The 11,629-nt window shown below is 49.8% G+C and overlaps 1 protein-coding gene across 1 annotated transcript; it reads left to right on the top strand.

Annotated features, from left to right (window-relative positions):
• The first annotated feature begins 3,337 nt into the window (after positions 1–3,337).
• LOC128901517 (soluble scavenger receptor cysteine-rich domain-containing protein SSC5D-like) lies at positions 3,338–11,200 on the top strand. The gene is made up of 7 exons (XM_054183583.1): positions 3,338–3,493; positions 5,305–5,331; positions 6,360–6,689; positions 7,965–8,294; positions 8,682–9,011; positions 9,679–10,008; positions 10,902–11,200. Exons 1-7 carry the CDS (start codon positions 3,463–3,465, stop codon positions 10,934–10,936), a joined length of 1,413 nt encoding a protein of 470 aa, XP_054039558.1. The 5' UTR covers positions 3,338–3,462; the 3' UTR covers positions 10,937–11,200.
• The last annotated feature ends 429 nt before the right edge of the window (positions 11,201–11,629 follow it).

Genomic DNA, 11,629 nt, shown 5'->3' with positions numbered 1-11,629 from the left:
CCACCTTTATTGCACACCTACTCGTGGCCAACACATTCTACCCAATGACCACAAGGTGCCCCCCAAAACCACAGTCAAAATTGTTTCTTCTTCTATAAAGTACAATCAAATGACCCCATTCACATGATACGCTCCAGATGTCTGATTGTCCTACTGAAATGTTTGCCTTCAAGATGTATGTGGCTCATTCTACACCCAGCACAACAGTCTCTCCCCGCAAATCCTGCTAAAATTTGAGGTCTGGGTCAATGCCTCAACAAGGCTTTGCAAGAGCAAATGCCATGGAGCCTTGGCACAACAGCCCCTGCTCCTCCCCCAACCCAAAGTATGGGAAGTGAAAAAGCCAAGGTTAAAGGAGAGTGGGATGTGGGAATGGACATGGAGAGCTGTCAGCGCCCCAAGGACCCTGGCACAGGACTTTTTGACAAAGGGCTGGGCCATGCTCAATGTCTTGCAGAAGCCAAAATACTACTTTGAACTACGTGTATCAATTAAATCATCAGTAATTATAAAAGGAATGTCTGCTAATCAGATGTAGGCACACTGCAGACACACAGGAAAGGGCGCATTTGTCTAATATGCCACAGTGGATGTCAAGGAGTGTCATATAGTACAAGGGATAGCATTCCATGCAAGAGCCCTCATGCACAGTCTGTTGCTCCAAGCCTCCTTACGTGGTCAAAATTGCACCCTGATCCACTTGGATCTTAATGAATGAATAACTGAATGACGGAGAGAGAAAGAAAGAAAGAGAGGAAGAGAAGAATAAAGGAGGGAAGGAAGCAAGCAAGCAAGGAAGCAAGGAAGGAAGGAAGGAAGGGAGGAAAAGTGGAAGGAAGAGAGGAATGAAGAGAGAATGAGGGAGGGGGCAAGGAAAGGACTCCAGTGAATTTTAGAAGATTCAGTCTAAATTCAGTTCCTGGAAAAACATTGAGCACAAAGTCAATACTTCTATTTGTAGCCACCTAGAAGATAACATGCCAAGTGTTGTCAATGACCACAGGTTTGTTGGGATTAACTATCAAGTGAATAATCGACTGTACAAATACAAACCAGGGGTTACTGGCCAGACTCCCCACAAGCAGGAAGAACCTGAGGATCAGCATCAAAGTACAACAGGCTGTGGCTCAACAACCTACAGGTATTGCGAAAAAAGCAACCCTCACCTGAGACTTCTGGAACAGGGGGTCCCCCTGCATACAAGATGCCCCCATCCCCGTCTTCTTTTCCCAGGAGTGCTGAGGTTTCTGCTGCACAGCAGTGGCTGAGTGTGTGCATCACCTTTCAAGAAGGGCATTGGCCAGCTGTTGGCCTGCTGGAGACTGGCCAGAAGGGAGGCGCTAACAGCTATCTAAGCAGAGAAAACAGGACAGAGATGGAGAGATTGAAAATGTCCTCAGTGAGCAAAACTGAAAACTAAGCAACCAGATGAGAATGGTCTTCAAATGCTAATATGGGGAGCTCGTCCGTATTCTCTTCTGTGAAGACAGGCTGCAAGAGCTGGGGTTGTTCAGCCTGGAGAAGAGAAGGCTCCTGGGAGGCCTTCTTGTGGCCTTCCAGTACCTAAAGGGGGCTTATAAGAAAGATGGGGACAAACTTTTTAGTAGGGCCTGTTGAGACAGGACAAGGGGTTCTGGTTTTAAACTGAAAGAGGGTAGGTTCAGACTAGCTATAAGGAAGAACTTTTTTAGAATGCGTGTGGTGAAACACTGGAACAGCAATGTGATCGACGTCCCATCCCTGGAAACCTTCAAGATGAGGTTGGGCGGGACTCTGAGCAACCTGATCTAGTTGAAGATGTCCCTGCTCATTGCAGGAGGGGTTGGACTAGATAACCTTTAACGGTCCCTTCCAACCCCAAGTATTCTATGATTCTATGATTCATCTGCTCTCGGTTGGATGCAATGCTCTCCTCCACCACACAAAGTTTTGATACTGAATTTAATACGGGCCTGACTTAAGCTTGGACTGATGCATGTCTTTGAGAAAGCCATGGTCCTCTGTAGCCTGAGATGTGTTCTTATTCAAGCCTCTTTTTCTTCATCTGCCGGATCAGGTGTTGCAAAGAAGAGCTGCTACCCGTACCCTCACTCACCTTCCCTGCGCCTTGTCACCCACTCCTACCCTCCTTTTCTGCCAGGGATGTTCTCTCCTTGTCTCTCATCTCCAGAGGCTATCTTCACACTCTTCCTTGGCATGGGGAAGACAAAGGAGGGGTTACAAGTAGTCCCTGGCTCTAAAGAGCGGAGTAACTCAGAGCTGCACAAACTCTTGTCTGTCCAACGCACACTCCCCGGGACGAAAGATATTCCTTGCATCATCAAGATGTGTGCCTTCAGTGGTAAAACCTATTTTTTGTGTGTTCAACTGAGCTCGTTCGCACCCACCTCTGTTTCTACAGGTGATGCTGAGCAATGGTCCTGTGGGCCAACCTTGCCCAGATAGCTAATGCAACTGAAAAGAGGGGGTCGAGGATTTTGTGGTGCAGTGGAGGTTGCATAGCAATTCTCCCAGCAACACATCACCTTCCCTTCAGGATATCCACCTTCTCAGCCAGGCCTGGGGCATCTTCCCCCTTAGACATCTCCAGTACGTGTGTCTGAGTGTGACACCTGGCTGCAGCTGCCTCCTAGGAGTGCTTGATGACCTCTGCTGAGCGTACAAGGTATCTAAATGCATTTTCCGGATAGAGAAGCTGCCACGAGGTAGAGCCCAACCATGACAGCAGCATCATATCCCTGCTCAGCTGTGCGACTGTCTGGGTGATTCAGCCTCACAGGGGACCTTGGAGCCTGTCTGTCCCATCCAGGGACAGAGTATCCTGCCACTTTCACATCTGGCTTTGTCAAGACTGGGAGGAGGTCTCACACCAACCAAAAAGTTAACTGGGTTGTGAACACACACACACAAACCAACAAAATTTGCAAAGCCTTCCCATCTCTTGGGACAAACTCAGGAGAAAAACGGGAAGAAACTTCCACTTTTGGAAGATGCTGTTTTCAGCAGTGGGAAAAGGTTTCTTAAATCCTCTCCTGCTGCGTCAGCATCATCGGATCCTACCCATTTTCCCAGATAAACCTGAGCACTGATGCCATGTTTATGAAGCCAGTCCTGCAAGACAACTTGCAAAACCCTGTCTCCCACCACCTATGTCACTGATAGTCCAGAACCAGCTGTCCTGAGAGGACTTGTTTGCTTAGCAGCTTCCCGAAACAGCCCAGTTTCACAATCCCATGGCTTACGTGATGCTCATGGCACAAGGGCCGCTTCCTGGCAGAGGCTTGGCTTTTCGTACTTGCTGAGCACCTGCCATGGGGCACAGAAAGAGGTTTTTGGGGTGAAGGGGAGGAGCCACGACAAGGAGGACATCTCAAATAGCCAGTCCCTTGGGTGCATATCCTGTCTCCTCCCTGCTCTGCTCTCCCGTGGAGACTAAAAGTGCACGGTATCTTTGCTACCAACATGAGGCTCGTTCTCCTGGCATGTCTCTGGGGTAAGTTTGGTGGGATTTTTTTTCTCTTTGCTTTTGGCTTGGCATCTCTTTGCCAGGGGTTCCTCTCTTCCACTATTGCTTCTTCTACAGCCCGCAGCACAAAGCAAATAGGACATTGTGAGGGACTGAAATGCAATCAGTGTCATCTGATCCATAGCTGACAACTGAGTGTGGACACTCAGATCCCCTCAGATGTCACTAGACAGCCACAGGTGGACAGCTGGATGCTGCCCCACTGTGGCACCAACACCTAGACGCCTTGAGAAGTGTCTAATTTGGGAACTGAATCCCAGCCCTCACGAGCACAGACAGCAGCACACAGGTGGGGTTCCTTGCCCCTGTTTCTCTGCTGGGTAGATTCATCAAATCATAGAATGCTTTGGGTTGGAAGGAACCTTTAAAGGTCATCTAGTCCAACCTGCCCTGCAATGAGCAGGGAGGTCTACCTTCAACTAGATCAGGTTGCTCAGCACCCCGTCCCTGGTACATGAATAGGCACTTCAGGCTGACAAGGTGATATGTTTTTCGAATGCAGCTGGAACTTAGAGAGAGAAGGGTTATAAAAATTAGGCATCTCTACCCATAAACCTTAAAAGTAGCTTAAAAAAAAAAAAGCAGATGGAAAAATGAATTAGCTGGGCAATAACTGTAATGCTTGTCCTGGTGTCAGCAGTTCTGCCCTTGCCCAAAGCTGTTGGTCAATACTTGGGATCTTGCCAGACTGCTGCATTTGGGATCAGAAATCATTGTTTGTGTTGAGCTCTTCTTTGCTGTTGACCGTCTACAGTGGGCACAAAGTCCCCTTCTCCTCAGTGTCCAGCTAAAAGAGAACCTGGCAAGTTTTTCTCAGGCTTTCCCTCCCAGGGTTTGCCTCCACTTCTACTTAATCCTCAGGGAAATCTTCTGAATGGGAACAGCCTCTTTGCACAAGGCTCCAGATGCATTCCACCTGGAAGATGCTTCTTTTCACAACCCCATCAGCAGGCCCTTAGCTGTTCCCATGGCATTTCATTGCTGCCATTAATGTTTGCTGGACTGACAGCAGTCCTGAGGTTAATTTCGTCTGGTGTCGCCCTGAAGTTCAGAGATGGCAATGCTTCTTCATGGCTTGGCTCTGACCGAAAGGAAAAACTATAAGTGTCGTGCTGCTTGCAACTCGTCATATTTCCAGCAGTTTCATTCAGCGGTGTAGCTCTTGCCTTATGGTTGATAAGAGCTGGGTGTCATATCCAGTGTCTAGGGAGAGACAAGCACCTCCAGCCCCAATTCAATGCTCTGCTTTGGACACGAGCCCTAGGATGAGATGGGTATCCATCAAGCATGACTCAACTCTTTCCACTGGATGTCAGAGGAATCTAGATAATGTAATGTAGTGTAATGTAGCGTAATGGAATGGAACGGAATGGAATTGAATTGAATTGAATTGAATTGAATCAAATCAAGTTGAATCAAGTTGAATCAAACCTAGCCTAACCTAACCTAACCTAACCATGTAATCTAATCTGTCTGGACAATGACTTTCAGGTGACTGAATCCGGATGAAAGAAATCCCAACTGCTCTCTTATGGTATTTTCACATTTTTTCCCATAGACATTGTTTTTTAAGTTTTCTCTCCTTATCTTATCTCTTTATCAAGAAAGTCCCATGGGCATGCACTAGGCAAAAGCCATTGACAGCTGGGTTTGGGAGACAGAGAGCTATGATGGGCTGTAACAGAGCTTGCGGTCTTGTCTCTTGTCTGTGTTTTGCTGTCCTGAATCTCCATGCTCTGCAGAGCTCAGACTAACGTCCTGTATTTCTTCTATTTCAGCTTCCCTTGCAGGAGTCCTGCTGGCAGGTCAGTATTTGCAGTAGAGCGTGGAGCATGAGTCCACACACACAGCTATCATAAAATAGCTGCAATCATGCAGAATGAGCCTGAGTCTGATCTGGAGATTGAAATATGTTGCTCAGGACCAAGAGACTTTGGCCTGAAACCTGTTTCTGTGCCCTATGCCCTGTGAGGTGTGGCTTGTACCTGCTGGTTATGTCTGGCTGAAACGAGCAGTATTGATCCAAAACATTGACAAAGCAGCTGCCCATTTTAGCAAATTTAAACCAGAACTTGGTATATCTTTGACACTGGGGTCTCATCACGATGAGATGGAGAAATGCCTGGTGTCCCCTTGGCTCCATGAGCCAGTGCGGAGGTGCTTCAGGGTTTCAGACCCTGATTTTCTCCCACTATAGCACCCTAGATCTGTGCAAAGGGGCAACGGTATCCAGTGAGATTTGATTCTTGCTATTGGATGGAAAACAGTGTTGTGATCAGAGGTTTGGCAACTGGAGTCAGGTTTTGAGAGGGATTGTATGTCCCGGTGGCTTCAACAGCAGAACCGAGTAGGTCCTTTCCACTCCTGAGTGCTGACTGTCTGTAGGTCCACAACAGCACCCAGCAGTCACTGCCAATAGCAAAGCAAACCCAGCCCTTCCCTTGCGGAATGGGTAGAAATATTTTTATTCTCTCCTCCCTGCTTTCAGTCCATGTAGCAGCATTTGCTGGGAGATACTGGACTTAACTATGGGGAAACTTGCCCAGAACCTAAATGCTGGGGTAGGTTTTGGGGGGAGCTACACCTCACCCTTTGCTGCTGAAAAAATAAACCCTGTGATTTTTTATCTCAAAACAGACTTATGGACCCACAAACACCTGTGGCTTTTGGCCATTCACAGCTCAAAACCCCATTCCCAACCACAAAGATTTTGGATGCTAGAATACCCTGGGCTTTTTTTCCTCCTGGTTTGGCAATAAAGACAGCGTGTCCAGGGAGGAAGAGCCCTCTTTATCATTCCCTGCCCTCACCCTGAGGTGTCTTCTCTCTCCAGAAGATGTAGACAGAACCAAACTTGAGATCCGCCTGGTGGGTGGTGACAATCAGTGCTCCGGGAGAGTCGAGGTACTTCACAAGGACATCTGGGGGACTGTCTGTGACGACCAGTGGGATTTACGGGAGGCAAAGGTTGTATGCAGGCAGCTGGGCTGTGGGACGGCGCTATCAGCCCCTCGGGAGTCTAAATATGGGGAAGGGAAAGGCCAGATCTGGCTGAGTGACGTGAACTGTAAAGGGACAGAAGCGTCCCTCACCGAATGTGAGGCGAAGCCATGGGGAGACAACATCTGCAACCATGTGGAAGATGCCAGTGTGGAGTGCTCAGGTAAGCCCCAGGTCTTTCTACTTTATGCTACATTGGCCCTTCTGCCTCAAATATGCTACAGGGGCCCTCTGCCCATCCAGAGGGACCTTGACAGGCTGGAGAGGTAGGCCCATGCCAACCTCATGAAGTTCAACAAGACCAAGTGCAAGGTCCTCCATCTGGGCTGGGGCAATCCCAAGCACCGATATAAGCTGGGCAGTGACTGGCTTGAGAGCAGCCCTGAAGAAAAGGAATTGGGGGTGCTGGTGGATGAGAGGCTCAACATGAGCCATCAGTGTGCATTAGCAGCCCAGAAAGCCAGTCATATCTTGGGCTGCATCAGGAGAAGTGTGGCCAGCAGGTCGAGGGAGGTGATTCTCCCCCTCTACTCCACTCTCGTGAGACCCCACCTGGAGTACTGCATCCAATTCTGGAGCCCCTACTACAAGAAAGATATGGACGTGCTGGAACGTGTCCAGAGAAGGGCCACGAGGATGATCAGAGGGCTGGAGCACCTCTCCTATGAGGACAGACTGAGACAGCTGGGGTTGTTCATTCTGGAGAAAAGAAGGCTCCGGGGAGACCTTAGAGTGGCCTACCAGTATCTTAGGAGGGCCTACAAGAAAGATGGTGAGGGACTTTTTAGGATGTTGGGTAATGGTAGGACTAGGGGGAATGGATTAAAACTAGAGATGGGTTGATTCAGAGTGGACGTTAGGAAGAAGTTCTTCACCATGAGGGTGGTGAGACACGGGAACAGGCTGCCCAGAGAGGTGGTGGAAGCCCCATCCCTGGAAGTTTTTAAGGCCAGGCTGGATGGGGCTCTGAGCAACCTGATCTACTGGAAGGTGTCCCTGCCCATGGCAGGGGGCTTGGAACTAGATGATCTTTAAGGTCCCTTCCAACCCTGATAATTCTATGATTCTATGAAATAAGCCAGGGTGCAATTTCTGACCCATCCATTTAGGAGGTCAGGGATGCAGAATGACTCTGGTGATCTCCAGCTTCCTACTCCACTTGATCCAGAGAAGTTGCAACACAACACCTGGACCTGGAACAACCTACAGAGCTGGGAGTGCATACAGATAGTCCCCTGCCTCCCCTGACAGCCTCCATCCTGATATTATTTTCCCTTCAACTTTTCTTCTCAAGATAAAAGTTAGGCGTTTGGGAAGTTGACAGGTGTTTGGGATGAGCAGAGGCAGGTTTGGTGCATCATGGAAGATTCTGCTTTCTCCGTGTGATCAGGGGCACAGAGACTTGTCACAAAACTTCTCCCTTGTTTGCTTTTTCCAGGAACAGAAATACCTGAGCCAGGGCCAATCCGGCTGGTGGGAGGCCCAAACCGATGTGCTGGGAGGGTTGAGGTGCTTCATGAAGACCGGTGGGGCAGCGTGTGCCATGATGACTGGGATCTAAATGACGCCCAAGTCGTGTGCAAGCAACTGGGCTGTGGTGATGCGGTGCTGGCCCCTATTGGAGCCAAGTTTGGACGAGGATTTGAAACCATTTGGCTGGATGACGTGAACTGCACAGGGGTGGAAGCTGCTCTCTCTGAGTGCCCGGCGAGACCATGGGGGGACCACAATTGTTACCATGGGGAAGATGCCAGTGCAATTTGTTCAGGTAATCCTTTTATTCTCCTGCTTTTGCCAGCCACGTGTTAGGGTGTCCTCACAGTCAACATGAGCACAACCTTGGATAGGAACAAGGGCTTCCTACGGAGCACTCTCCTACTGAGTTGGTACTACCCTGATAGTCCTGCTAGTGGCCTGGGGTCCTTACACCATGGAAGAGGGCTTCAGTCTGGGAGATTCTCTCCTCCCTGCTCATTGGGGTGCTCTGTGGCCATTTTTCGTCAGGTTAAGGCTGCCGTTGTGCTTCTTGCTTGGACAGGTGCGTATGAAATGCGGAGAAAGCTATGGGGGAGAGGCTGCTGTGTGCAGGCCCGGGCTGGGATACTCAGGGAATAAGGGGGACACACACCAATGCCCTCTCTGGATGTGTCTGCAGACTCAGGGATCACCGTCTCCACTTCAGTCCGCCTGGTGGGTGGCCCCAGCCGCTGCTCCGGGAGAGTCGAGATACTTCACAATGGTGTCTGGGGGACCGTCTGTGACGACCAGTGGGATTTACGGGAGGCAAAGGTTGTATGCAGGCAGCTGGGCTGTGGGACGGCGCTATCAGCCCTTCCAGAATCAAAATACGGGGAAGGGAAAGGCCAGATCTGGCTGAGTGATGTGAACTGCACAGGGACAGAAGCGTCCCTCACCGAATGTGAGGCGAAGCCATGGGGAGACAACATCTGCAACCACGTGGAAGATGCCAGTGTGGAGTGCTCAGGTAAATTCCCCTCCATCCCCAATCCTGCATGTGCTGTCAAGCACTGGAACAGGCTGCCCAGGGAAGTGGTTGAGTCACCATCCCTGGAGGTATTTAAAAGACAGTGTAGATGTGGTGCTGAGGGACATGCTTTAGTGGTGGACTTGGCAGTACTAGGTTAAAGGTTGGACCGGATGATCTTAAAGGTCTTTTCCAACCTAAGTGATTCTATGATTCTTTGTCTGCTGGTGGGAACGAGAGAGGAATGCAGCTGATTACCTCCATCACTGGGTGCAGCGCTTGCCCAATGACCCAGGGGTGACACGTGGATGTAGCTGACCCAGGAACAGCATTAAATCCTCTCCTATCTGAGTCTGCTCTGGTCCCATATCTCATCTCTGGGCTGCAGGGTGATTAGCATCAACAGACTCCCTGAAGCAGACACACAGTAGAGCCTGCAGCCATCCACGAAGACCAGGAAAGCTTCCGCCTGCCCTTTTACCACAGCCCCTCTTCCTGGCTTTTCCATGTTCCTTCCCACCCCACGGAAGCCCTACCCATATCTCCAGTGTCCTCAGTGACACCTGAGCCTCTGCTGAACAGGCAAGCTTTCCACAGGCAAGCTTTCCACAGGCAGTAGTGTGTGTAGGATGCTCCCCTAACATTTATTTTCTGGGCATTGGTGCAGAGGTGGACATTCCTGAGGAGGGTCCGATCCGGCTCGTGGATGGCCCGAACAAGTGTGCTGGGAGAGTCGAGGTGCTCCACGATAACCGGTGGGGCAGTGTGTGTGACGACCACTGGGACATGAAGGACGCCAAGGTGGTGTGCAAGCAGGTGGGCTGCGGGTCACCACTGTCAGCTCTGGGAGGCGCCCGCTATGGGCGAGGGTCAGACATCATCTGGCTGGACGATGTTGATTGCAACGGGACGGAAGAGAGCATCTTTGACTGTAAGGCCAGGCCATGGGGTGAACATAACTGCTATCACGGAGAGGACGCTGACGTTGTCTGTGCAGGTAACTACCCCTCACCATGGCATCTGAAGTGATGTGGGGACACTTCTAACAGAGCCAGCAGGCTGGACTGCAGAGGACAGAAGGGGAATCACAGGGCAGAAAGGCTCCCCCCAGCTCAGGGTAATGCTGGTGGAGGCAAGGAAATGGATACAGCAGGGAGCTGTAAGGAATATAGAGCATCTGATTAGGATGAATGCGGTGGGGCAAGCTGGTGGAAGAGGGGCATAAGCGGAGTAGAGGCAAACACACCGGTGACATTCTGACTATGGGATAGATCCTGATGCGAAAATGCTGACAAGGAGGTTTTGTACAGGGCAAGGCTCCTAAAGGGCAGAAAGAGGGAAGATAGGGTAGTTTCTGGGGCAGGAGGTAACGATGAGCATCTGTGGGGGCAACAGTTGCTGAGTATTGGTACTTGATCATTACTCAGTAATTGTCCGAGTTGGGCTCTCTGAGCTCTTGGGAGCTGAGTTCCTGACTCCTCATGCCCTATTTCTTGGGAGAGAAGCTTGGATGGGCCTGGCATAGGTGAAGGGAGGAATCCCTGTGGGTCTTTGGCTGGTTTTATTATGGAGGAGCAGCGCTGTAGGGGCTTGGATTTCACTTGGGTGCTGCACAAGGTCGTGCTGTCAGGACACTGTGCTGCAGGTTTCTGCATCAAGCAGTGCATTGTGCGTCAGGGTCAGAGTCTGCACTTCATGCAGTCCTGTCCTGGCTCCCACAGGGCCCTGTCCAAAGCTCAGGTGGCGGGTTCCCAACAGCCCCAAATGTATGGATACCCAACATACAGACCTTCTTCAGGACCAGAGTCCTTGTCACTTCTATCAGGCAATTCTGGTGTTAGAGAGTTCCTGGAAGTAAATTTTGCTTTATCTTCCTGCCTTTCTCTGCAGTTAACAAGAACTTGGAAGAACCAGAAGCACCATAAGTGCCAGACTGGCCCCACTGGACCATCCTTATCTTACTGCAGGCTGAGATGGGCCAGCAAGATTCAGCTGAGAAGGCAAAGGGCAGGGATATTGCAGAACCATCTGTGTGCCATAATGGGATCCAGGGTTTGGCAAAATCATCCTCTCTCATCCTTTGAAGGATCTACAAACTTGGTTATAACTGCACTGATGGAAAACCCAGCTCAACACATTATCCCCACTGAAAAGCAAACATCGCCAGGTATCAATAAAGTTTCCCTAAAACTGAACATCTGGCTGTCTCATAAATTGCTCGTGGATCTCTGCTGCCTGAGCACAAATCTGGCAGGGAGCTGTTGGTTCAACATGGTGAATATTTACGTGATGAATGAATACAATGAATATTTTTATCAATGGTATAAAAAAGCTGGCACTTTACCCATGGATAATTTTCCATTTCAGGGACGTCCATTCAAGACACAGCCTCCAACACAGAACTTTCCAAAAAGCAATGTGCTTTGTGCCTGTCAGCACAACGCAAATGCTTTAATCCCAATGAAGCAAAGAGCAAAGGTCTTTAGCTCAATATTGACATCGGGTCTCTCCAAGTTAGTTGGCCGCCTCAAGATAGTTTTATGGGAAGGACAGATGACTGGGTCCTCTCCCCCACCTCCCCCCAGACCAGTTTACCCCATTGCAAAGTCAGTCTAAAG

The sequence above is a fragment of the Rissa tridactyla genome, chromosome 26 (genome assembly GCF_028500815.1).
Source record: "Rissa tridactyla isolate bRisTri1 chromosome 26, bRisTri1.patW.cur.20221130, whole genome shotgun sequence".
Taxonomy (NCBI): Eukaryota; Metazoa; Chordata; class Aves; order Charadriiformes; family Laridae; genus Rissa; species Rissa tridactyla.
This window is presented reverse-complemented; position numbering and strand designations above follow the sequence as displayed.